This window comes from Emericellopsis atlantica, assembly GCF_019669845.1.
Source record: "Emericellopsis atlantica unplaced genomic scaffold F5Z01scaffold_14, whole genome shotgun sequence".
NCBI classification, from domain to species: domain Eukaryota; kingdom Fungi; phylum Ascomycota; class Sordariomycetes; order Hypocreales; family Bionectriaceae; genus Emericellopsis; species Emericellopsis atlantica.
This window is the reverse complement of record NW_025764716.1, coordinates 716442-739653: the sequence shown is the minus strand read 5'-3', so window position 1 is coordinate 739653 and position 23212 is coordinate 716442. Positions and strand designations below refer to the sequence as shown.

At 54.4% G+C, this 23212-nt stretch overlaps 12 protein-coding genes across 12 annotated transcripts; 7 read left to right on the top strand and 5 right to left on the bottom strand.

Annotated features, from left to right (window-relative positions):
- Positions 1-651: 651 nt before the first annotated feature.
- F5Z01DRAFT_656380 (CNH domain-containing protein) lies at positions 652-6656 on the top strand. Its single transcript, XM_046263580.1, has 3 exons — positions 652-4664; positions 4716-5366; positions 5417-6656. The coding sequence occupies exons 1-3, from the start codon at positions 1146-1148 to the stop codon at positions 6392-6394; spliced, it is 5148 nt and encodes a 1715-aa protein (XP_046118178.1). The 5' UTR covers positions 652-1145; the 3' UTR covers positions 6395-6656.
- Positions 6657-7676, bottom strand: F5Z01DRAFT_656378 (uncharacterized protein). The gene is made up of 4 exons (XM_046263579.1): positions 7555-7676; positions 7259-7492; positions 7051-7187; positions 6657-6993 (listed from the first exon to the last, which is right to left on the bottom strand). The coding sequence occupies exons 2-4, from the start codon at positions 7484-7486 to the stop codon at positions 6831-6833; spliced, it is 528 nt and encodes a 175-aa protein (XP_046118177.1). The 5' UTR covers positions 7487-7492; positions 7555-7676; the 3' UTR covers positions 6657-6830.
- A 100-nt stretch (positions 7677-7776) lies between these two features.
- On the top strand, positions 7777-8557 carry F5Z01DRAFT_656375 (NADH:ubiquinone oxidoreductase 10.5kD subunit). Its single transcript, XM_046263578.1, has 3 exons — positions 7777-7946; positions 8011-8117; positions 8175-8557. The coding sequence occupies exons 1-3, from the start codon at positions 7861-7863 to the stop codon at positions 8264-8266; spliced, it is 285 nt and encodes a 94-aa protein (XP_046118176.1). The 5' UTR covers positions 7777-7860; the 3' UTR covers positions 8267-8557.
- F5Z01DRAFT_123085 (uncharacterized protein) lies at positions 8331-11372 on the bottom strand. The gene has a single exon (XM_046257506.1). The coding sequence runs from the start codon at positions 11067-11069 to the stop codon at positions 8562-8564; it is 2508 nt and encodes an 835-aa protein (XP_046118175.1). The 5' UTR covers positions 11070-11372; the 3' UTR covers positions 8331-8561.
- A 436-nt stretch (positions 11373-11808) lies between these two features.
- F5Z01DRAFT_687867 (uncharacterized protein) lies at positions 11809-12881 on the bottom strand (the record flags this gene model as incomplete). The annotated part of the gene is made up of 2 exons (XM_046266028.1): positions 11924-12881; positions 11809-11855 (listed from the first exon to the last, which is right to left on the bottom strand). The coding sequence occupies exons 1-2, from the start codon at positions 12672-12674 to the stop codon at positions 11809-11811; spliced, it is 798 nt and encodes a 265-aa protein (XP_046118174.1). The 5' UTR covers positions 12675-12881.
- A 679-nt stretch (positions 12882-13560) lies between these two features.
- Positions 13561-14086, bottom strand: F5Z01DRAFT_674565 (thioredoxin-like protein; the record flags this gene model as incomplete). Its single annotated transcript, XM_046265055.1, has 3 exons — positions 13561-13641; positions 13701-14021; positions 14075-14086. The coding sequence occupies 3 exons, from the start codon at positions 14084-14086 to the stop codon at positions 13561-13563; spliced, it is 414 nt and encodes a 137-aa protein (XP_046118173.1).
- A 1130-nt stretch (positions 14087-15216) lies between these two features.
- F5Z01DRAFT_674564 (uncharacterized protein) lies at positions 15217-15658 on the top strand (the record flags this gene model as incomplete). Its single annotated transcript, XM_046265054.1, has 3 exons — positions 15217-15355; positions 15404-15507; positions 15560-15658. 3 exons carry the CDS (start codon positions 15217-15219, stop codon positions 15656-15658), a joined length of 342 nt encoding a protein of 113 aa, XP_046118172.1.
- A 1079-nt stretch (positions 15659-16737) lies between these two features.
- Positions 16738-17241, top strand: F5Z01DRAFT_622451 (ribosomal protein L14-domain-containing protein; the record flags this gene model as incomplete). Its single annotated transcript, XM_046261270.1, has 2 exons — positions 16738-16866; positions 16927-17241. 2 exons carry the CDS (start codon positions 16738-16740, stop codon positions 17239-17241), a joined length of 444 nt encoding a protein of 147 aa, XP_046118171.1.
- Positions 17242-17520: 279 nt separating this feature from the next.
- Positions 17521-19523, top strand: F5Z01DRAFT_122990 (L-Aspartase-like protein). The gene is made up of 2 exons (XM_046257505.1): positions 17521-19278; positions 19328-19523. Exons 1-2 carry the CDS (start codon positions 17849-17851, stop codon positions 19515-19517), a joined length of 1620 nt encoding a protein of 539 aa, XP_046118170.1. The 5' UTR covers positions 17521-17848; the 3' UTR covers positions 19518-19523.
- Positions 19524-19694: 171 nt separating this feature from the next.
- F5Z01DRAFT_707879 (NAC domain-containing protein) lies at positions 19695-20960 on the top strand. The gene is made up of 4 exons (XM_046266457.1): positions 19695-19828; positions 19943-20202; positions 20269-20327; positions 20378-20960. Exons 2-4 carry the CDS (start codon positions 19960-19962, stop codon positions 20703-20705), a joined length of 630 nt encoding a protein of 209 aa, XP_046118169.1. The 5' UTR covers positions 19695-19828; positions 19943-19959; the 3' UTR covers positions 20706-20960.
- Positions 20872-22125, top strand: F5Z01DRAFT_122866 (uncharacterized protein). Its single transcript, XM_046257504.1, has 4 exons — positions 20872-21073; positions 21200-21595; positions 21649-21735; positions 21789-22125. Exons 1-4 carry the CDS (start codon positions 21065-21067, stop codon positions 21816-21818), a joined length of 522 nt encoding a protein of 173 aa, XP_046118168.1. The 5' UTR covers positions 20872-21064; the 3' UTR covers positions 21819-22125.
- Positions 21924-23130, bottom strand: F5Z01DRAFT_656351 (ubiquitin conjugating enzyme). Its single transcript, XM_046263577.1, has 4 exons — positions 22868-23130; positions 22717-22805; positions 22533-22664; positions 21924-22475 (listed from the first exon to the last, which is right to left on the bottom strand). Exons 1-4 carry the CDS (start codon positions 22918-22920, stop codon positions 22282-22284), a joined length of 468 nt encoding a protein of 155 aa, XP_046118167.1. The 5' UTR covers positions 22921-23130; the 3' UTR covers positions 21924-22281.
- Positions 23131-23212: the final 82 nt, after the last annotated feature.

Here is a 23212-nt window from a genome sequence, read left to right as displayed (position 1 = left end):
CGGGGGACGGCAGACATCACTATTCAGAGCAGTAGCAGCAACAGTCTAATTAAGATGACACGACCTCTTCGAGACGGAGGTTCGAGACGCATGTGCTGACAAGACAGAGCAGCAGTTCCAACAGGTGGCGTAGTTACCAAATCTTTATCGTTGTTGCGAACTCGCGCTTGAGGACGGGATGAGCTGTCGACTGGACTTGGAGCAGGCAAGGCGGAATAGAGCCCCTGTTACGCGAGTGCTCGTGTGAGCCCAGGGCCTTGTTGCCAAGATGTGCTGATACACAGAGCATTCAGTCGCGAAGAGATGCATCATGTCATGCAATGCTGATTGGCGCATTGCCGTGCACGAACAGTACGTAGCAGACTTCAGTTCATAGCGTACCTTATTCGTACTTCACTCGCTTGACACTGACTCCCTATCGTTGTGCAGCAGCGCATTCCAAACTCCAGTGTAGTCCCGAGGGTTGACAGATGGTGACGACACTTGGACCCTCCAGCGCGCCGCTACGACCTGTCCAGACCTGTCCATCCTCCACTAACAGCTGAACACTTCAGTCACATGCGCTGCTGTTAAGACAGTCCGCCGGTGCCCGACTCGACGCTGTACACGAAGCCCACACCCCACTTTGGCTCGTTCAGTTGAGTTCGTCAACCTCTGACAGGGCCTCCAACCCTTGATCTCGCGGCCTTCTCCATCATTCTTTGCATGTTTGGCTCGAGCTTCTTCGACGGCTTTGCTTATCCCTTTGCCTGTCATTATCCTGGAAAGCCTCGGACGGCAGAGCAAACACACGCGGCGACGCCCCCTGCGAGCACTACAACCAGCGCGAACCCGACCAGTCCCCGACAGGTCAGACCCGGCCATCCTCACCTACATGCGATCCTCGACATCCTATCGTACGCACACCAAGCACATGAGTTCGACAAGTGCTGCATGAATAGCGGGCACAGAGGTCATTGACCTGACCCTTTGGATTGCCTAGACGCTCGCTACCTTGTCAGCCCTTCGCGCAAGCACACACGCCAGGTTTGCGACAACCAATCCGCCCCGCGACCGACTCCATTCGCTCAGGCTGACAGGCCCAAGCGAGGCGCGCCGACCGACGAACCGAGACCTGCACTACGATACACAACTTTGAAGTAGCCATGTCATTCCGTGACGGCCAGCGACGATACGGCCATGTGCCTCCGGTGCAGTATCCTGTAGCTGGGCAAGCGCAGGATAGGGATGATCAGACGGGCCTGGGACTCGGTCGACGCCCGAGCTTCAACAGCGGAGACGACAGAGCTCATTATGCTCAGTCGCAAACCAACGCGCCCACGTACGATGGCGCAGGCTATGGAACGGCCGGAAATGACGAGCTTTTCTTAGCCAGTCCCAGCTCTACCTCCTCGAGCGTTAGGCCGCCAACCCACGGCTCCACGAGTGCTGCCTTGTCTGGATTCCAGCACCAGTACCAAGACCCAGCCGCCTCGACGCCCCAGCAAACATCTTACAATCCTCAGAGCTTTGCTCAGCCAACCTCTCCTATCTTTGCGAGGACACAGTCAACAAGCCTGCCGTACCGCCAACCGCAGGCATCACCTCAATACCCAACGCATCGAACTTCATTTGCCCCGTCACCAACCAACTATACCCCCCAAGCGTACAACCCGGCCGCTTACGCCAGTGCGACTTCCCCTCAACGGCAACCTACATATCATGGGTACAACAACTACACTCCACAGGAGCAGGCCTACACCGGAGCCCCGGGCCCCTCCCACACGTCGCCAACGTTCGGGCATGGCCAGTCTCCCGCCTTCACCCATCCAGCGTCATTTCCGCAGCCTGAACACGGCTACGCGCAACAACAAAACAATAGCGCTGGTACATACAATCCCTCACAGTACGCTGCAGGTGCGTATCCATCGCATGGTTCCAACGGAAGCAGCCCTGGGCAGCCGGCGTACACGCAAGCGCCATACCCAACCACGTCGTACATGCCTGTTGGGCCTGCTAGCACTTCGATGAATGATCACGGCACTGCTGCCTACACCAGGGGTTCCAGGGCCAATTCTGCCAATTCTATATCATCGCCAGGAACGACGGCGGGGCTGCAAAGACACCCGACTAATGCGCCGCTCCCGAGGCGCCCTATGGACACAGACCCGGGCTGGGACCGAGGGCATGCCCAAAACCGCAGCTATGATCAGGATCAAGAGCAACTCATGCACGATATTGAGGCGGAACTAGGTGCTATTGGTCCAAGAGGAGGCTCGAGGGGATCAAGACCACCCTCACGACCCGCTAATGGCTCACACGAGGCACAGTTTCCCGATGACGGTAGCGAGCATCTACGGCGGTGCAACTCCTCCGCGACCACATTGGCGCACTCTGCGAGCATGGCTTCGACACGACGCCCCTACGCGAATTCGTCATTTGACGAAGACGACGATGATCCTGAGGGAACTGCCGGCGTCATAGCTATGCAGCAGGCTGAGCTTGACGATCGGCGCTTCAGTGGAGCAACTTTCACCTACAACGACTCTACTCCTCCAGCAATGCCCTCATCTACATCGACCCCTCTGCCGCCGCCCCCAGAAGAACAGGACCGAAGCAGTAGCGGCGGAAGCGAGGTGGGCGGTGGCATGGTAGATTTGGGCATGCTGAGTGGTGGGTACGCGGGCAATCTCACGTATGGGGTATCACCCCCGTTGGACTCGAACAGCAGCCGCCCTTTGCCTTCACCGAACTATTTCGATAACCAATACGACAGCCGCAAACCAGAGCCTAACTACAGTGGCGCCATCATGGACTATGGGGGGACCGGTGGTCTCCAGCCACCGAGAGAGCCCCGACTCAGCTTTGACGAGGGTGATGAGCGGGTATCTCTTCATTCAAAGCAGAGCGGTGACTCGGCCGGGCCGGAAGACTATCAAGACCTCTTTTACCATCCTGGTTTGTCTAATCGACCCCTGCCAATAGTTCCGCGTGGCGGTGCCGGGTCCGACAGTAGCTCAATGCTTTCGGTCAATACCAACAATCGCGGACACTTACAGCACACATACTCTACAAGCACCGACTCGCGGTATCATTCTCATGAAAATCCCGAGGCCTTGTACGACACCACGACACCGGGCTCGTTGCAGCCAGAGCGATCTATCTCTCTCGTGGGCCACAGCAACACGCCGCAAGTCTACACACCCGCCAGATCCAGGACAGACGCTGCCGAGGAACGCAGGAAGTTCAATCGCCATCAACACATTGCGCCCAACACAGGGCCGCCGTCAATCGACTATGACGCGGGTAGTGTTGGCGCATTTGATGGCATCACTCTGCCCAGTGGCCGTAAGAGGCGGTTCGTGCCCTCGAAGCTAAGCTCCGGAGACTTCCGGCGATGTTCGGAGCCATGGGCGCTCAGCAATGTCGAGGCCTGGATCCGGGACATGGCTGACGGGGAGGTGGACTTGAGGAGGAAAGCCGTGGAAGAAGGCTTGGTACTTCTATTCACCTTCAAAGTTCCTACGATGAACGTCGCCGATGCAGAAGTTTTGAGCAGTCGAGTCGTATCTCTCATGCTCGATGCGCAACTTCTCCTACCCGAGGAGGAATGGGTCAAGTTTGGCGACGGACATATCTCCGGAGTCCTGTGGCAACTCACAGGTTCAGGCTGCTACGCCCCTAAGCTGCACGAGCACGACATACCCGGACGATGTTATTCTACCCACTGCACTAGGACCGTCAAAAAGATTGACCTAGACGAGCTTGATCCCGAGCAGAGCAGAGGCCAAGAGTGGCACGTTTTCTATGGCCTCACAAAAGAGGACATTGAGAGCAGGGACAAGAAAGAAGTCGAACGGCAAAATGTTCTGCATGAGATTGTGACGGGAGAAGAGAATTACATCAAGCAGCTCGAATTCTTCCGTCTCGAGTATCGAGATGACATGCGTACCAGGAGACCACCACTCATCCCGCCCGAGCGACAAGAAAAATTCTTCAACTCAATATTCGGCAAGTTGGACTCGGTGCTTACTATCAACAAGGACAACCTGCTGGCGCAACTCAAATATCGCCAACAAAGCCAAGGCCCTTGGATCGTGGGGTTCAGTGATATCCTGCGCGAATGGATTCGGAAAGCCCGCACTCACTATGTCGAATACGCATTTGGCTACCCCCGTGCTGAATACATGATTCGCAACGAAAGGGACAGGAACCTCACCTTCAGGAAGTTCACCGATGAAAAGGTGAAGCTCAAGTCTTCGGGCAAGCACGACTGGGCTCACTTTTTGATCGCGCCGATCACGCGACTACAGCGCTACGTGCTGCTTCTGGAGAGTGTCGACAAATTGATGAAAACCGAGAGCGAGGAGAAGACCAATCTGCAAAAAGCCATGGCCGAAATCAAGGCCGTCGCGCTGGAATGCGATGCCAAGGTTGACGAAACCAACAAGCGGGTAGAGATGATGCAGTTGGATCGGATGCTGGTTCTCAGGCCATCTTTTGAGACGTCCCTCAACCTCGACCATCTTGGCCGCCAATTGCTAATGCAGGGAGAGCTTACGCGGCTGGGCTCCAAAGGTGTACGCTGGGTTGATATGCATGCGTTGCTGTTTGATCATTGCTTGATCCTGGCCAAAACAGTCTATACGCACACCAAAGAAAAGAAGTACGATGTTTCGAAAGAGGTATGTGACCCTATGGACACTGGAAGTACGAGACGCTGACAATGCACGAAGCCAATCTTCATGCCCCTGCTCTTTCTGGAGAGTGTGAACGACGAGCCCATCCAGAGGCAAAAGGGTATCACGACACCCTTGGGCCGGACGACCACGTCATCAGCATCAAGCAATCAGATGACGAAAGTGGCTACGAACAACAGTGGCAAGCCCATACTTGAGCATGTTAGCACCAGCTCATCTCTGGGTACATTGACGCCTGCTGGATCTGGCGATGGCGATGGTCGCATCCTATACCCCTTCAGACTCAAGCATTTAGGACACGAAGTGTATGTGCTGTATGCTTCATCGGCAAGAGACCGGATGGAGTGGTGCCAGAAGCTCATCGAAGCCAAGACGAACCATGCAAAGGCCCTCCATGAGCAGAGCGCAGAGCCCTTCCGTTTGCGTGTTTTGGCCGATGCCGCGTTCAACTACGAGAGCTCGCTTCTTTCCCGGACACCCCCTGTGGCCGTCAAGGGTACACCACTAGACCGCGCCATCCAAGATCTTGAGAGTGTGCTTGGCTCGGCGCAGGGCATAGCCCCCGTTTGTCGGGCGCAAGTCAACTGCGCCACTGGCTTCTCGGCGTTCGGCAAACCCGTGATTGCCATTGGAACAGACTATGGTGTTTACATTTCCGACCCGTCTAACCCTCGCGGGTGGGTGAGGGTAAGTTGTTTCCAAAAGGCACTGCAAAACCTTGGCTAACCATCTTCTAGACGGTCCAGGCGACCCGCGTCACTCAAATTGCGGTGCTCGAGGAGTTCCAGGTGTGCCTTCTGATATCGGAGCGCTCCCTCATATCCTTCCCACTTGACGTGGTAGCCCCAGTGTCGGAATTCGCGCCTCCAAGCAACGATAGCACTCGTCGAGCGCCGCAGAGACTGGCAAAGGATGTCACGTACTTCGCCACTGGACGAATGAAGGACCGGACGCTGGTATTCTACAAGAAGAAAGAGGGCCTCCACACAACGTTCAAAGTCCTGGAACCCATCTACCACAAGGCCACGGAGAAGAAGCGCTTCTTCGGCGGGCGTAAGGGCGGCCTTGGCAGCACGGAAACCTTCCGAGACTTTGACGACTTCTTCTTCCCGACCGAATGCTACTCGCTGAGCTTGTTCCAGACATACATTGCTGTGGCAACGTCCAAGGGTGTTGAGATGCTGACGCTGGATAAGAAACAGCCCATGTCGATTCCTGATCTCAAGGGCCCAGCCATTGCGAACATTGCCAACCGCATCTCCAATCAAAGGCCTCTGGGTATGTTCCGGCTGAACGAGAACGAGTTCATCGTCACATATGAAGACTGCGCTGCATACGTCGATAAGCACGGCGAGATTAGTCGCACCCTCATTATGGAGTATGCGGGTAAACAGAAAAAGGCCCGCGGTGCAACCATGTACGGCCAATACCTCCTACTCTTCAACGAGGATTACGTCGAGGTCCGTAACGCGGAGAATGGCAGATTGCGCCAGATCATTGCCGGCAAGGATGTACGTGTCCTGGACTACGGTATCAGAGGGCCAACGGGCAACAGCGCTGCCGCCGCCAGTCACACGCAGGGGCGCAATGGACACTTGCCCAACGTGGGCGACGCGTCCAAAGGCACGGTCAAGATTGCCATGTGCCATCCCGAATTGCCAGGCAGGCAAATTGTGCTGGAAATGCTCCTGAATGAGGGGCACACTGATTCATGAGCAGGGTCGCCAATGTGGCCGATATGGAAACGGGGCAGGACATATTTGTATATCAACTACAATCGGGGGACGGTTGCAGGTATTGGCGGTACGCACATCCAAGTCGTCTTGGATTGAAAGGGTCTGTTGGTTAGTTATGGCATGGCGTTGTGGTTGAATCGAGGGGCCGTTTTGGCCCTTGATATATATTGATGAAAGCGAGATAGTCGAGATGACTTGATTTGACGTTGACGATACTACGCACCGAGTGTGACTTTGTGACACGCCAGCGAACAAGTAGTTGATTATTTCCAACCGGGTTTGATATTATCGACGCAGGTCTACCGACTAGAAAGCGGACCCAATCAAGTGATACATGTAGCATCTTCCTCCGCGACAGCGTGCCCCTGATCCTTTACCTCGCATGACCTCTCTTGGCTCTAACAGTGTTACAGGTTTAGTTCTTGATCTCCTTCTTGACAACCTCGACGTTGTGCTTCACCTCCTCCTTTACGTCCGCAACGGCCTCGCCGGCAGACTTCTTGCTGGACTCGTACAGGCCGATGCGGGTGAGCTGGACGATACCAACCATCGCAAGGAAGAAGTTGACGGTAGCGAGCCTGCGCGCAACAATGTTAGCCTTCTCTCGTAGTCTCGCTATATGAGGAGACACTCACAGGATGTTCTTGGGCTTGATGATCATGCACCACCTGGTCCAGATCAGACCCGTGCAGGTCAGGGCAAAGTTCTGCGTGAACGAGAGCTTCTCGGCCGGACGGGCCATGTCGGCGATACCCGCAATAACGAGGCACCACTGCGTTTCAATCAAGTCAGCCTTGGATTCTCTCCCCATTGTCCTCGCCCCCACTATTGGGTGTCGCGAACCTTCATGACAGGCGCCCAGAAGTGGACGGTCTTGATGCCGACCTCACTCTCCCACGCCTTCTTGAACCAGCTCTGCGCCTGCTGCTGCTGGGCACCAGCCTCGGAGCTCTGCCATCGTCGTCCGCCCTGGTAGAACTGTTGGCTGCGGAAGGGGGTCTGTTGGCGGAAAGCCTGGCGGAAGGCCGGTCGCGAGGCGCGAAGGATTGATGATGTCGCAGACGAGGCCATGGTGTCCTGGGAGCGAGACGGTCAGAAAAACTTCCTAGGAATATTGCAAGAGAACGAATGATACGTACCAGTACTGAGGGTGATACCAAGTCGATTGATGAGTAGACCCGTCGCTGCACGGTTCAGAAAGTTGAGTGTTGAGGTCCGATTTGCGACCGATAACCGGAGATCACCCGGCTCCGCCATTAATCCCGAAACGTATGCACACTGCATAACCGTGACTTGACTTTATGCAAATTTTATGCAAGGACTAGTTTTCAGGCGCCCAATCGCAGGACGCCAATTGCAACGACGACGACAACTCCAGTCGTGCTGCTGCGCTCTTCCGAGGAACACAGTCCATCGTCATCACAGCCACGCACGACACAGCAGCCATGTCTGCCCGCTACGCGTTCACCAAAGGCCTCAAGGAGGTGCGCTTCCTGTTCTGCCAGACCTCGGAGCAGAGCGCCGCCGTCCGGTAGGTCAACCGATTGACGAGATATCCGCGATACGTGCCGCAACTGACCTTTCTACTTGGACAGATCATTCCTCTCGAGAGCCTACCCTACCATGAAGAAGAACAACCCCAACGTCCCCATCTTGATCCGCGAGGCGTCAGGCACGATCCCCAAGGTGTTTACACGATACGGTACGATTGAACGAGCGCAGCCCATTGTCGACACACGAGCTAACATGTACGGTCTAGAATTCGGCAAGGAGCAGTCGCAAATCCTGGAGGGCCTGACAGACAAGCAAGTGGAGGACGCCGTCACTGGCTTGGTCAAGAACGAGTCGTGATAAGAGAAAGAGGACGATACTACAGACAACAATCCCGAACTGTGAATATAAGGCGTGCTGGCCTGCAACAATACTGTGCATCGGACACGGTGATGCGAAGCTTATCGCATTTCTTGCGCATTGCAAAGATATCCCACAGTTTGAACAGGTGCAGTCGGGTCATGAGAAGGTTATCTTGAGCGCAGTGCGGCCAGGTACTCAAACATTTCCAAGGCTGTTGCTTGTATCTTGCTACTTGTTGAGGCAGCTATCTACTCGTACAATCGACACAATCCAATTCTCCTGCTTGATTAAGTCATTTGGCGTCACTAATGTCTAGCTCGTCTACTCCGTGCGCGCCATTACGCCCTAGCGTGATAGTCGACGCAGTCGACGCTGAACAATCGATTGGCCGATTCCGAGACGGTGAGTGAGGTGGCCATGGCTCATTGATCCCAATGGCATCCTCCCCATCGTTTCCGGGATCCCATTCATCGTCTTCGCCGATGTCCTGTGTGATAGCACCCGACCCGTTGACCCCAAAGGGAGTGATCCATGGGCTGGGAGAGTGGTCCACGGTATGAGGCCGCAGCAGAAGCCTCCAATCATCAATGTCACACGGTATACCGTCGCCTTCATCGGTCTCCGCCTCCGAGCGCCCATCAGACTCCGAAGCAGCTGCTTTGCTTTCTTCCAGATGCTGCGACGCCCCCCATTTGTCGTTTTCCTTCTTCTTCGCTGCTTCCTGAGCACGGGCTTCTGCTTTCTTTGCTGCCTCCATGTTCTGCGCTTCTTCTTGATCGCAGGCTTGCAGCGCTTTCTTTTCCCTCTGGGCCAATTCGTACGCCTCTTGAAGAACCTTCTCGTCTGAAGCTTCGTTGTCCTTCTCCTGTTTTCGGTCTGCTTGCTGCGGTTTCTTCTTTCTCTTCTTTTTGTTGTTTTTCTTCACAGGTTGTTTAGAGCTCAACTCCAAAGTCGTCGCCTCCTGGGGTGCAGTAGCAGACAGCGACTCTTGGTCCGTCTCGGCAGCCGGCTTAAGCTCTGGTTGAAGCACCCGACCTGTGCCGCTATCCGTATTGTTAGATACATCTTGGTTCATGAGGACCGGCGACGACCTTAGCCCAACATCTGGCCCTTCAGTACTGTTGGCGTGGGGACCCTGCGAACCTGCGCCTGAGGACAAGGCTGCATAGATGTTACTCGACACACGATCGATAGCTTGCGGCTCGCGGCGGTGCTTGAGCGACCCAAGCTCTTTGGTTGTTATCCGAGTGTCAGCGTTTCCAAAACGTGTAGACCCCCGCTCTTGGCGTACGTTCAGAGTCTTGACTCCCTCCTTGTCGTCCTTTGGCAGGCTTTGCTGTGAACTTTTCGGCTGTCCAGCTTCAACTCTGAATTGACTCTCGCCGGCATGCTCTTTGCGAGACGTCTGTGGTGCCAAATGATTCGTACTGTTGTTCTTCTTCTTGCCTTGCTTACCTTGCTCCTGTTCCAGCAAGGTTGACACCACCCCTTTCCGTGGCTGCGGTCGCTTTCTTATCGTAAAGGAGCTGTACTCGCCCCGTTCCTCAACTTCCGAGGACAGCTTGTCTTTTTTCAGCGGCTCGAGCTGCTGCTTATCAATGACCTTTCCAGATCGGTCCAGGATGCCGACGAGGCTTGGGCAAAAGCCGTCCGAATGATCAGCGGCCGTAGAGACGTTGGGCTGGCTTTCAACGGGCTGCCGCAATATTACTGGCATAGGCTGGTTGGGCGATGTCACGGTCTCGGCGGCAACATTGACTGGTGAAGCCGGCTTCATGCTGGATTTTGGTCGTGATAACTCTTGCCCATGGTCTCTGGGCCCTCCAGTTGCGTCACGGTGAGCCTGGCCTTCGCCCGTCCTCTGTGCAGACGGACGAATCTTTGTAACACCCACGTCGCCAAACTGAATAGTTGTGGAACGTGAATCAATAACCGCCATCTTGTGATCGTGGTCAGCGCGGCTGGTACTGGTAGGGTTATCGGCATGCTCTCCGTCAGACTGTGCCTTCACTGGGGGGTGGCCCATGTCTATCGTGGCAGCTTGCTCAGCTTCGTGGTTGTGATTTGTGGCAACGGTAGCCTCGCTGAAAGGTTGACTGGTCCTCTCTTCCTGAAGGCTTCGAGAGGGCTCATACTGGCGATTCGGTGCATCGACAGGGGCTTCGGCCCCCGGCTGGGTTGTAGGCCCAGTGTGCAATGCAGGCAACGCAACCCGGGGCTTTGAACTAGAAAACGCACCACTCAGGGCATCGATCGCTGGCTCCCTTGTTTGGAGGCCATCGCAGGTATTCGAAGAGCGCTGGCTGACTGTCGAAGAACGTGTCTGCCTCTTGTACCTTTTCTTGCAGGCTTCCTTCTCGGTTGATTGCGGGTCTGTATGAACCATCATGCTATCCCCTTTTGCGGCTGCGACGCGCTCTGCTGGTCGCTTTTGAGCGGTTGCTTCATTTTGCCCAACGGCATGCCCCGAAGTCGGCTGGAAAGGTAGCGCGCCAATGTTCAGGTGGCTTGCAGCTCTCGGGTAGTTCCGCTGAGAATGTGATGGTGTCGGGGGGAGTTGTAAGGGCTCAGGGCCTGTTAGATATGCTGGAGGAGGCCCGCACATTGTTGCCGCATGTGGGTGAGGAGGCGGCTGAGGATAGCTCATAGGGGGCCTGGCGGCATGCTGTCTATCATTGCTTGGTTGGTAGCCCGTAGCTTGTTGACGATGAGCAGTCTGCTGATGAGTTCTGCTGTACGGCTTGTGAGAGCGTGGCGTTAGAGCTGTGCTATCCATGCGGCCATCCCATCTGTAGAGCATGCCAGATGCCGAATGAGTTGGAGATGGGTAGTGGAAGTTGTCTGATACATTTCTGCGGTTGAAATTCGCCCGCGGCGTTGAGGGAGGATCATCCGCCTCGTAGCGCGAGGTGCTTCGATCCCCGTGATTGAATTGACTGCGATTCTGACTCCTGTACAAAGCAGTTTCTGAATGGGCCACTTGTCCAAAGTTGTGGTTCTCTGGTTGGGGTGCAGGTTGACTTGGGAGAAGTACATCTGAAGGCCACGGAGTCTGGTGGTCCCGAGTACGATTCAAGGTCCGGGTCTTGTCAAGTTCAAGAGCACCGCGCTGAGCCTGGGGGTTGCTCGTGAATGCAGTTGTCTCGGCTGAGGCTGGTGGAATTTCCCCTGCCGTGGTCGCTGTAGCTTCTGGATGCTGGTCTGATGGTGCGGTAGTTTTCTAGACGTCGCGCGCATCTCCGAACATCGTTTGCGGCGGGGGCACAGAGGATCCCCTACTGTCCTTAAGAGGGTTAGTTCCAGCCGCCGTCCTATGGCTCATCCGCGCGCATCTGTCTTCAGAAACAGTGGAACGAGATCGTGGTTCTGTGAGAATGGACTCCTGAACAGACGTTGGGGAGGGCGATGCTTGAGCAGGCGTGTCATATTGGTCCTGGGACAGAGTTCGGGCTTTGTTATCTGCGTCAGAGCTTGGAGTGGTTGAAGATCCGAGCCATCGAGGTGGACAGTAAGAGTTTCCCGATACTATGGTTATGCCATCATCCGTCACGTATCCAGACCATGTTCGGGTCGACATCGGGTTCGTCTGTGTTGAGAGTGCTATGAAGCTTGTTAATATTCCTGCTATTCATTCTGCCCACACAGAATACGTACCTCGCTGTGGACCATGCAATCCCATGTGCCATTCCACCAAAAGCCTCTTTTGTTCTGTGAGAGCCTCTTTGAGACGTCCATGCACTTCATCGGTCAGAAGACGATGTAGGTCAAAGCCAGAGTCATGCTGCGGCAGGCAGGCAGTGATGGGAACGGCAGGTGCTGGGAAGTGCAACAACTTGTAAGCATTTCCCGGCTGAGACGCCCATGAGCAAACCCAGCTGTGGACGGCTATTTTCAAGGAATCCTCAACACGCTGCAAATTGCTCAGATCCATGTTGGATATGCCAGCGAGAACATTGGCCAGGTTCACAGCTCCACAGTGGTACAAGTCGTAGCTGTCGAAATAATCGTAGAGTTGTGTGTTGATATCAGGTCCCCTGTTCTTCACTTGCATCACAGCGCGCCACTGCTTGCGGGCCAACGACTTGCACACCGAGTGGACCTGCGAAACGTTCCAGTGGAAGACATGACGCTCGGGAAGGAAATGTTGCATGAATCGAAAGGGTCGTCGACCATCGTTCCGGGAGAACAGCGCAACCGAGCCCGGTGGCACATGGGTATAGAAGCTGCTGGGAACGTCGTTCTCGACGAGTTCGGGTGCTTCAGCTTCAGCACGGTATCTCTTAATGGCCGCAGGATCGTCTAAAATCGGGAGGCCATTGCTGTGAAAGTCTTTGAATCCTCGTGCTCGTGGTCTCTGTGCTAGCTCCTTGTCAATTATGGCCAGCAGCTCTTGTTCCAGAGACATGGTGAACGGGGTGGCGCTGCCCAGATATCGCAGGATGTCGGAGCTCGACGCAGTTGGAAGCAATGCTGCAAAATTGAGTAGTAGAGAGCGATATTACGGTGGAGGGAGGAGTGAAAAAGAGAAAAATCTGCTCCGGCTAGGTCAAATAAAGATGAAAGACAGATGGGATGAATGCGAGGTTTCACGTTGCTTTCATGTCCACTGCCTCACTGGTCGGGTGAGTGGTGGCTGATCAGAGATAAAGGCTCCCAGTTACCTGTGGTCGCTGCAAATCATGAGGCAAATTTGATTGCCTGATGTTTAGATGATTGTGCAGACACTGCAGTGGCAGCAAGGCAAGGCCGACTCGGCCTTCACGGTTGATTCACGTAATGAGGTCGTGCCTTCTCTCTGCTTCCACTGGTGGATTGTAGGATGTATGCTTTACCAGCCCGATAGCTGCAAGAATTGAGCGTTCGTGTCAATCGTGGAGATCTGGTACGTTCGTAACACACCCAAGCCTCCTCGTGTGATCTTCTTCCGCCAGGCAAGACGTCGTGGGTCATGGGCACTCTAGACCAGGCCACGACCTATTCATGAACATGTCAGCCGCGCGGCGGCACGATTGTGCGGCAGGAATTGGTGTGTTCATAAAACTCGAATAGCACACGCTCCATGTGTGGCTCGTCACGTCGCTTTCCGCAGCCTTGCTTCGCACAGCCTATACTTGCTAATTTCAGCTTGCCTGGTGAACCGGTAGCAGGACGCCTTCAACTCATGAGGCGGTTTCCAAATATCACTTGAGCCCGGAGGGAAGAGTAAGCTGTATTAGTACAGGGGTATACACTTGCGATCCTGAATAATGACCCGATATCGATCCCCACTGGTTACCAGTCACAGGACTCGCCTACTTTGTGGCATTGAGAAGCTTCAGAATAGCCGACTCATTGTCTCCAGATATCGCCTTGCCGTTGTTCCAATCTACGACCTACATAAAGTCAGTTGCTAACCTTGACAGACGCCAACCTTGTCCAATGGGCAACATACCAATGGCCTGCGCAGGCTCTCTTTGTTCTCCTTGAATTTCTTGAGTGCATCCTTCTCGTCCTGGGCACCCTCAATGATGGTGGAGATCTTGTTCTTGCCCACGTACTCTAGGATCGTCTGGACCTGGTCGGCGGTAGGGGGATCCTCTGTAATGTTGAGGTCGAACTGCTCGCGCTGGGTCTGGTGGGTGTGGTCGCTGGCCTGATCAATCGTTGCGCCGGCAGCGGCGCTGGCTGACGCCTGCTTCAGAAGCGTTGCGACGCGGGTCGAGGCAGGAGATCCAGCCTTGTGGAAGAGCGTGACGATATCGAGCGATTTCGACTGGTCTGAGATTAGCCATTGAAGCCCTCGCAGACCTAAGCGGGTACACCTACAAAGCGGAACATCTTTTAGAATCCTTGTGACAGCCGAGTGGGTGTCAGTAAGGCCTGGGTTGTGGTGTGGTCGAGCAGTGGTCGTTGTTTGATGTCGGAGCTAAGGTATCGTGAGCCGCTGCTCCAACTACTGCATGATGACTGCACGCCAGTGCCAAGACTCAGAGTATAATGGTCCGTGCATTTTTAGCTCCGTCTAGAAAACTCCGCCGGGGTTGATGAGCTACCCTGCACTTTTCGGTGACTGTGATGAAATGCATCATCCAGTAAGTAAGTTGAATTCCGTAATTTTATATTGCTTCTCGATTAAAAATATCTTAATTCAATTCTTCAGACGTGTACATGTAGACTGCGCACGGTAATGAGGATAACTTTTTGAAAGGGAAGCAAATTGGATACTTCGTAGTGGGGATAGAACCCTGAAAATACAAACAACAGCCAGCTGGTTGACAAAGACAATGCAATGTATCACGAATATCATTTCAAAACATGTGGATTTCCCAATGCTTGATTAGACACTGGGTCCAAATGTGTTAATATGAAAAGCTAAGACCTCCGTCATCAATTGGGCTTGATACACAGGGCCGTGAAGTAACGTTAGACACCACACGGCCTGGGACGCAGGTAGTTGTCTCCTTGTCATTTGTGATTTAGGAGCACTTAAGAGTCGACTTGGTCATATCCGGTCGAAAAATCAAACACGACTCCATGGAGCAGCACGATTTATGATAACATCTCAAACAAATCTCCTAGCCTCAATACTTCCGTACTCCACGGTGTGTTAGACAACTTGCCCCTCCACCCAGCCTTGCCTGGCACGCGAGCATCTTGGAAACACAGGACCAAACCTCCGCCTCGCCAGCACAGGAACGGTGCCTGAGCACCACACAATTGCGGCCCCATTGCGACCAGAAGCTTCCTGCATGACGTCGTTGCGTCAATTGCGGGAGACAGCGCTTGCAAACATCGATCACAATCGTGATGACGTATGACGTCTGAAGCAACAACTTGTGGAGAATGGCGCAAACACTCATTCTCACTCTTGCCTACAAAACTGCTTTTCTTCCCTCCTCGATCAGTTTGTGACATCAAACAAGCACATCTCTGTTCTTACGCAAATACCCAAGCCAACAATCATCACCATGTCTGGAAACTCTTCTGTCGGCCAATCTGGCGTCTACGAGGCTGGCGACCAGCGCAACTACAAGGACTCTGAGCTCAAGGCTGCCCAGGAGCCCTACAAGGAGGGCAAGGAGAACTCCCACAAGAACCTCGACTCTAGTATGTCATGTGGATGATGCGAGATTGCGCCAGCTAACAAGTCTGCAGAGGACGAGCGTTCCATTGCCAACAAGCTGGCTGCCGAGGAGCGTAACAAGGGCCCCTCTGATGACCCCGAGACTGCGGCTTCCAAGAAGGACCCCACTCTGCCCGTACGTCTCGAAACCGACAATGTCATGATAAACGGTTACTGACTATGAGCAGGCAACACTGCACGGCAACGAGCCCTCAAAGGGAGCCAAGCTCGACGCTGAGTTGCAGGCTGAGGATGAGCAGCGCCTCCGCGAGAAGCAGGGCAAATAAATAATGATACCAAGCATTGTCGGGAGTTTGGGCCAGCGGCGTTACTTGTAGCATCCACGGATAGCCACAATTCACGATAATGAAATGATATACTTCACGTTGTCTGATGTCTAAAGGGATTTGGGTAGCTGCCACATTGGATTTCCTTGGAGAGGCTTGAGGCCGTTTTCGACAATATGCGCATGTTGGCGGCCAGAAGGTGGCAAGTTACGGTACGAGGTATAAGGACACCCAAAGACATTTAGGGCAAAAACACATCACGTTCAGCGTACATGGGCGCGTTCGTTGGATGCCATGAACATGAGTCGACTGGAGCAGACCCGACACGCACATGCACTCAAGGCGAGCTGTACAGCAAGTGGAAGCCGAGGAAAGAGCACGATTGAGCTCTGGCGGTTCATGGGAGTCGCTTCGAACGACAGGCCGTCGACATGAATGTTCGGAAAGCCATTTATCTGCCTGAGACGAATGTTAGCCTCTTGCTGCTGACAAAAGTCTGGAACAATAATGTTGTGATGATAGTATCAGAATATGTAAGAATTAGATATCATATGACTACTCTGATATAGCGACTCCGGCGAGAGTGCCACCAGGTAGAATCAAACGCAAATTACCTCATCATGAAAGGAATCAGATATAAAGAAGATTGTGACTTACCATTCGTAGCTGTCCTCACTCTGGATGACCTGCAGACGCCAAACGCGACTGAGGTTCAATGTAGAGAAAGATCCAAGTGCAAAGAGTTGCAAAATTTCTGAGCTTCGCGACATGGTCAATTGGAGGCTCAAATGGTCCGTGCACCATACTCACACAAAAGTGGGGTCGGGGCCGGCACAACCTGTGACCGGAATTTTGCTTAGGGCACCGAGATTTCTGCCCGCACACTCGCAAGGTAACAGCGTGCATCAAAAAGTCCCTGGCGATATCTCGGCTCCAGAACACATCCACCAACGACCGACGGAAACGACACTTCACGACAACAGGTACGACAATTCGCCAGCGAGACATTTACTTGTCGCGCGCAATACTATTTTCGATTTCGAGATCCGAGGCTGACGCCGAAACAGAATACCGTCAAAATGGGTGATGCCACGATTGAGGGTTCCGCCTGGCGCCTCGTTGAGGTTGGCCGTGTCGTTGTGATCAACGGCGACCACCCCGACGCCGGCAGGCTTGCCGCCATTGTCGAGATCATCGACCACAAGCGCGTATGTTTTGGATCCTGAGAAGTGGAAATGTAGGACGTGATGGACTGACATGGCATGCAGGTGCTCGTCGAGGGTCCTTCATCCAACCCCGAGCTTGCCAGCCGCCGACAGCCCCTCCGCCTCTCGCGGGCTCTCCTTTCGCCTCTCGTCGTCGAGGGCCTCGAGCGCGGCGCCCGCCACGCTACCCTCAAGCAGCGCTGGGAGAAATCCGAGATCGACTCGAAGTGGGAGCAGACCAACTGGGCCAAGAAGCGTGAGCAGAAGTCGAGGCGGGACAACCTTACCGACTTTGAGCGCTTCAAGGTCCTCCGCCTCAAGAAGCAGCGCCGCTTCGAGGAGCGCAAGGCGCTGGCCAAGGTCAAGGCCTCGGCGTAAATGGGGTTATTCGCATTTGGAGTCAAAAGGGCAACTACGGAGAGGTGACATTAGATCGGGCAGGGAGGACATTGGGAACCATGGCGGCCAGAGCATAGCCACGCCGTTTGTGCCAGCCTGAGCCTTGGAACCATATAATCATCCCAAAGGGCTGTATGTCGCAACGCATTTTCGCAGACGGACGGCGTCAAATGGAAAATTCCACAATCATCTGAATTCAAGGCGCAGGGCGGTTCTTTATGCTACTCATGTGAGTCATCATACGTGAATGCTTTGCCTCCTTTCCTGATGACGTTGAATTCCCCAATCCCGCTTCATCGACCGTGAACTCCAGTTAGGGTTGATCGGGGCAGACCGGGGATAACCCACCACATTGCCGTGCAGGGTAAGCCTTTACCACGGCTTTTATCGGAACGCGATTCCGACGCTGATTGTTTTCTTCCGCGATGGCAAGGGGAAGAACCTCAAGAATTTCCCAGTGACTTTCTGTCGCGAACCTCTTTGAGCGCGCCTCTCAGACCAATTGCTCTCAGTCTTCGCCTTTTAGCCTCTTGTGCTTCCCAAAGGGGATTTCACTCGCTCTTCGAGAACACATAGACCATCCATTATGCTTCGCACAGCGTCGGCAAGAGCGGGAGCTGCGAGCTCGTGGCGTGCCGCAGCAATGCCGAGGACGATAACTGCTGCCACCACATGTCAACAGCTGCGATCTATCTCCTTCTCGACCCCGCATACAACCTCAGCATCCCGAAACCCTTCAGCTACAACCCCGCGATACAGCAACTACCGCAGTTTCCATACGTCCAAGCCCACCATGGTCTCTACGCGAACCGAGAGCGATGCCTTTGGCGAGATCCAGGTCCCTGGGGACAAGTACTGGGGTGCCCAGACGGAGCGCTCCCTCGAGAACTTCAAGATCAACCAGCCTCAGGACAGGATGCCCCCTCCCATTGTCAAGGCCTTTGGCATCTTGAAGGGAGCTGCGGCTACTGTCAACATGCGCTACGGCCTCGACCCTAAGATCGGCAAAGCTATCCAGCAAGCCGCCAAGGAGGTCGCCGACGGCAAGCTCATGGACCACTTCCCTCTTGTCGTTTGGCAGACCGGTTCCGGCACTCAATCCAACATGAACGCCAACGAGGTCATCTCCAACCGCGCCATCGAGATCTTGGGCGGCCAGATGGGCAGCAAGAAGCCCGTTCACCCCAACGACCACGTCAACCGCAGCGCGTCCTCCAACGATACCTTCCCTACAGTCATGCACATTGCTGCCGTTCTAGAGCTCGAGGGTGATCTGCTGCCTGCATTGAAGACCCTCAAGGCAGCTCTTCAAGCCAAGGTGGACGATTTCGAGGCCAAGAAGATCATCAAGATTGGTCGCACACACTTGCAGGATGCTACACCCTTGACTTTGGCTCAGGAGTTCTCGGGCTACGTGGCTCAGCTCGACTACGGTATCAAGCGCGTCGAGGCAGCACTCCCTGACCTGCGCCTTCTTGCACAGGGTGGCACTGCTGTTGGCACTGGCATTAACACTTTCGAGGGGTTCGCCGAGGGCATTGCCGAGGAGGTGACCAAGATGACTGGCACCGAGTTCAAGACCGCACCCAACAAGTTTGAGGCTCTCGCTGCCCACGATGCCATTGTCCACGCTCACGGCGCCCTCAACACCCTGGCAGCCTCCTTGACCAAGATTGCCCAGGACATCCGTTACCTTGGCTCCGGTCCTCGTTGCGGCCTTGGCGAGCTCAACCTGCCCGAGAACGAGCCTGGTAGCAGCATCATGCCTGGCAAGGTCAACCCTACCCAGTGCGAGGCTTTGACGATGGTCTGCGCCCAGGTTATGGGCAACCACGTCGCGACCACCATTGGTGGCATGAACGGACAGTTCGAGCTGAACGTGTACAAGCCTCTTGTCATCCGCAACCTCCTCCACAGCTCCAGACTGCTGGCTGATGGCATGCGCTCCTTCGAGAAGAACTTGGTCGTTGGCCTGGCCGCGAACGAGGCCAAGATTGCCAGCATCATGAAGGAATCGTAAGTTTTACTTGTCTAGAACACCGGCCTCAAACTAACTTTGCTACAGTCTCATGCTCGTCACGTGCCTCAACCCCAAGATCGGTTACGACATGGCCAGCAAGGTCGCCAAGAATGCGCACAAGAAGGGCCTGACCCTCAAGGAGTCAGCCATGGAGCTGAATGCCTTGACTGAGGAGGAATTCGACCAGCTTGTCAAGCCAGAGCTCATGGTCGGCCCCTCGGCTTACAAGGGTTGAGAGAGGCGACATCTAGACTATATATGTATAAACATTTTGAATAGAAATCAAGACTATAATGAACAGAACCTGCTTGCCGCAATTCGTTATACAAAAAGTCATGAAATCCTGGACGCCAGTGTCTGGGCAGCTGTTGAAGTTGATGAACATCTTGAGCTCGACTGGACCCCACGTTGAGCGATTACCTAATCGAGCTTAGCCCGCCAACCACCAAACCCTAGAATTTCGCAACGGAAGTTTCGCTTCACAAACAGACGAAGAATATCGCAACGAACGGCCCAGACGAACGATATCTAGGCTCACTTCCAAATGTGAGTATACAGTATTGCTGAATTTTTACGACATGCAGCGCCCCGAAAAACATGCGTTGCCAGCCGATTTTCAGCTTGCTCGAGCACCAGCTAACGACGAAACCCCTCCTCTAGACCACACAACCGCAATCATGGCCAACCCCCGCGTCGAAGAGCTCCCCGATGAGGAGCCCCAGAAGTCCCGCGTCGAGGACCAGGATGAGGACTCTAGCGACGACTCCGAGGTTGAGGCCGGTGGTGAGGGCGAGCTCCCCGCGGGCTCGACCACCGTTGTCACCTCCAGGAACGAGAAGAAGGCTCGCAAGATGCTCGAGAAGCTGCACCTGACCCGTGTCACTGGCATCACCCGCGTCACCATGCGCCGCCCCAAGAACGTACGTACATCGATCATGGGCAGGATTGGAAAGTGAGGGAATCAAAGGCTGAACGTAACCCCACAGATGCTCTTCGTCATCAACAATCCCGAGGTCTACAAGTCCCCCAACAGCAACACCTACATGTAAGTCTGTCGGCTGGACCGTCCATGAGCGGGCGACTGACAGGGCACAGTGTGTTCGGTGAGGCCAAGATTGAGGACATCAACGCCACCGCCCAGCAGGCCGCCGCTGCCCAGCTCGCTGCCCAGGGTGCCTCCGAGGGCGACCACGCTGGCCACTCCCACGCCGAGTCCAGCAAGGGTATCGAGTCCTCTGACGCCAAGAAGCCTGCTGAGGAAGAGGAGGAGGATGATGACGAGGAGGTTGACTCTGAGGGCATTGAGGATAAGGATATCGAGCTCGTCATGACCCAGGCCAGTGTTAGCCGCAAAAAGGCTATCAAGGCTCTGAAGGAGAACGAGAACGACATTGTCAACTCTATCATGGCATTGAGTATCTAGCATTGTTGAAGGTTCCTTGGGTGGTCATGGGAAAGAAGTATCACGAGTGTATTCATCTCCGCATAGTATGGAGGCTTGAGCACCTTGATGCATGCTACAACAAAAATAAAAGGTCAAATTGCTGCGGCCAGGAAAAAAAAAACTCGGCTTCAATCACTGTCATTTATCGTTGATCATGATTTCGACTTCAATGCCTTCTTTGAATCCATGCTCGACTTGGCCATCGGAATCGCACGGATCCTGAGCGCTGTCACGTGATCTGTCTCCCGGCCTCAACGACCCGCCTTTGGTCGGCAAAGTCAATCAACACCAACGCTGACGACCATCTACGCTCACTCAAACCACCAGATACCATCAAAATGGCCACCGTAAGTACCCTTAATCAATTGATCCTCCCTGCAGAAACGATACGACCGCCTTTGCGCCCCCCCCTGTGCCGCCTCCGCTCCCTCAATGCGACCGAACGATTGAGCTAATTTCTCCTCTCCCAACAGCGCAGCGCTGCTCTCAAGCTCGACTGGACCAAGGTCACCAGCTCGCTGGGTCTCCGCGGCCAGACCGTCTCCTCCCTGCAGGCCTTCAAGAAGCGCAACGAGGACGCGCGCCGCCGGGTGCAGGTCCTGTCCGAGCAGCCCACCACCGTCGACTTTGCCGCCTACCGCTCCCAGCTCAAGAACACCGCCATTGTCGACGAGATCGAGAAGCGCTTCAAGGACTTCAAGCCCACCACCTACGATGTGAACCGCCAGATCAAGGCCATCGACGCCTTCGAGGCCGAGGCTGTCAAGAACGCCGAGCAGACCAAGACCGCTGTTGACCTGGAGCTGAAGGACCTTGCCGCTACCCTGAAGAACATTGAGTCCGCTAGGCCGTTCGAGGACCTCACTGTTGTATGTTGGACCGCTTCAGCACTACGCGGATGGTTACTGATGTTACTGTGTAGGACGAGGTTGCTGCTGCCGAGAAGTCGATTGACGAGAAGACCAACGAGCTCGTGTCCAAGGGTCGCTGGATGGTGCCTGGTTACAAGGTATGTGTCTTCTTTCTTGTGTATTTGGAGACGTGTGCTAACCCCCCGAACAGGAGAAGTTCGGCGACCTTGCTGTCGTCTAAGCGAATATCATCGTTGGCTTGCGCTACGCTATACGGAAAGATTCCCTTTGTGTACTCTAGCATTGTAGGTACGAGAAATCGTGTTGGTGGAGTCAATCGCTCTACTTGTATCTCTAAAAATGGTGCATTTGCCTGTGACGCTCCTTGTACTTTGATTTCCGCGAAGGGTGCATGTATGAGCCTCGTGGAGCGGAGCTTCGCTTGTACAAAGCCGTGACCATATCCTAGCAAGCCAGTTCCAATGCTGGAACCGCTGTGATACTAAGTACAGGTAGTTCTGTAGGCTCCGGCGGTGGTATAGCGCTGCCCGGCACTGATGCGTCAAAGAAGAATGTTGCACGTGGAACCGTGTCGGCCTATACCTGTAACACGAAAACATCGCTTGCGACCCTATCAAAGTTCACCTGAACATTTCCCATGGTATTTCTCGTCTCCGCTCCGCTCCATGCCTGCCTGGTGTCCATCATGAAGCCGGCTGAGGCTGAGGCTGTGCATATGTTCTTGTCCATTCCCTGGCCTTTTCAATAGCCGCCTGTTCATCAGCCTTCCAATGCTTGGCTACGTCGTCGGCCAGAGGGTCATCGGGGTTGGGGGCGCCCAGAAGAGCCTGAATCGACAAAAGGATTGTTCGGATCTGAAGAGCAGGAGACCAGTTATCTACAGTACGTTAGCGACCCCCGGACATTTAATCGTTTGTTTCCCGAGGCTCCATACTCTTCAAGACGTCAAGGCAGATGCGGCCAAGCTTGTCAACGTTGGGATGGAAAATCTTTGTGAGAAACCGAATCTTGGGCGCAGTCATGGGGTAGTCTTCGGGAAGGAAGAGCTCGAGTTTGAATATCCCGCCTAGGTAGGTTCAGTCAGCCGAGCCAGAACGCACAATGCCCATCCGCCGTACCTTCATAGGGAGAGCTAGCGGGCCCGTGGATTTCGACATCGAAGTAACGGAGGTTATCCTCGTGAGGAATGGCGCTGATACCGGGCACACTGCGCGAGGGACGGTCAGTAGCTCGTTTGGCGCAGAGCCCACCACAACATGTGTAACTTACGGCTCGGCCATCAGGCGCTCCGTCTCCTTGATGATTCGCTTGGGTAGGGCCATTTTGGTGCTCTATATATATGTGTGATAGTGCAGGACGGGGAGAGCAAGCGGTGCAAGAGCTAAAGTCGGAACCTTGAGACTTCGATTGCACGCGAGGCGGGGCACTGCTGGGCGGGAGGAGGGGCCATTTGTGCATGCGACAGAGGTATGAGATAGACGATTGCTCGCGACAATGCGTGCAGAGTACCTTCGCCAAAGCAGCAAGTCAGGAAAAGACCTTCTCTACAATCACATCTGACGAGGGCTATTCAGTCAAATAATTCATCGTGTAGCCTTCACAGTTGTAATCATG

Bases quoted from the DNA above. Each gene is read 5' to 3' on its own strand.
- F5Z01DRAFT_656375 (XM_046263578.1), top strand. From the start codon at position 7,861: ATGTCTGCCCGCTACGCGTTCACCAAAGGCCTCAAGGAGGTGCGCTTC. The intron at 7,947-8,010 runs GTAGGTCAACCG...CTACTTGGACAG, and splicing joins GAGCAGAGCGCCGCCGTCCG to ATCATTCCTCTCGAGAGCCT. The intron at 8,118-8,174 runs GTACGATTGAAC...TGTACGGTCTAG, and splicing joins CAAGGTGTTTACACGATACG to AATTCGGCAAGGAGCAGTCG.
- F5Z01DRAFT_707879 (XM_046266457.1), top strand. From the start codon at position 19,960: ATGGCCAACCCCCGCGTCGAAGAGCTCCCCGATGAGGAGCCCCAGAAG. The intron at 20,203-20,268 runs GTACGTACATCG...GTAACCCCACAG, and splicing joins CCATGCGCCGCCCCAAGAAC to ATGCTCTTCGTCATCAACAA. The intron at 20,328-20,377 runs GTAAGTCTGTCG...GACAGGGCACAG, and splicing joins CCCAACAGCAACACCTACAT to TGTGTTCGGTGAGGCCAAGA.
- F5Z01DRAFT_122866 (XM_046257504.1), top strand. The intron at 21,596-21,648 runs GTATGTTGGACC...GTTACTGTGTAG, and splicing joins CGTTCGAGGACCTCACTGTT to GACGAGGTTGCTGCTGCCGA. The intron at 21,736-21,788 runs GTATGTGTCTTC...CCCCCCGAACAG, and splicing joins GGATGGTGCCTGGTTACAAG to GAGAAGTTCGGCGACCTTGC.
- F5Z01DRAFT_123085 (XM_046257506.1), bottom strand. From the start codon at position 11,069: ATGCTCTACAGATGGGATGGCCGCATGGATAGCACAGCTCTAACGCCA.
- F5Z01DRAFT_656351 (XM_046263577.1), bottom strand. From the start codon at position 22,920: ATGGCCCTACCCAAGCGAATCATCAAGGAGACGGAGCGCCTGATGGCC. The intron at 22,806-22,867 runs GTAAGTTACACA...TCCCTCGCGCAG, and splicing joins GAGCGCCTGATGGCCGAGCC to TGTGCCCGGTATCAGCGCCA. The intron at 22,476-22,532 runs GTATGGAGCCTC...AACGTACTGTAG, and splicing joins CTGCCTTGACGTCTTGAAGA to ATAACTGGTCTCCTGCTCTT.
- F5Z01DRAFT_122990 (XM_046257505.1), top strand. From the start codon at position 17,849: ATGCTTCGCACAGCGTCGGCAAGAGCGGGAGCTGCGAGCTCGTGGCGT. The intron at 19,279-19,327 runs GTAAGTTTTACT...ACTTTGCTACAG, and splicing joins GCCAGCATCATGAAGGAATC to TCTCATGCTCGTCACGTGCC.
- F5Z01DRAFT_656378 (XM_046263579.1), bottom strand. From the start codon at position 7,486: ATGGCCTCGTCTGCGACATCATCAATCCTTCGCGCCTCGCGACCGGCC. The intron at 7,188-7,258 runs GTTCGCGACACC...ATTGAAACGCAG, and splicing joins TCTGGGCGCCTGTCATGAAG to TGGTGCCTCGTTATTGCGGG. The intron at 6,994-7,050 runs GTGAGTGTCTCC...TGTTGCGCGCAG, and splicing joins ATCAAGCCCAAGAACATCCT to GCTCGCTACCGTCAACTTCT.
- F5Z01DRAFT_656380 (XM_046263580.1), top strand. From the start codon at position 1,146: ATGTCATTCCGTGACGGCCAGCGACGATACGGCCATGTGCCTCCGGTG. The intron at 4,665-4,715 runs GTATGTGACCCT...CAATGCACGAAG, and splicing joins AGTACGATGTTTCGAAAGAG to CCAATCTTCATGCCCCTGCT. The intron at 5,367-5,416 runs GTAAGTTGTTTC...ACCATCTTCTAG, and splicing joins ACCCTCGCGGGTGGGTGAGG to ACGGTCCAGGCGACCCGCGT.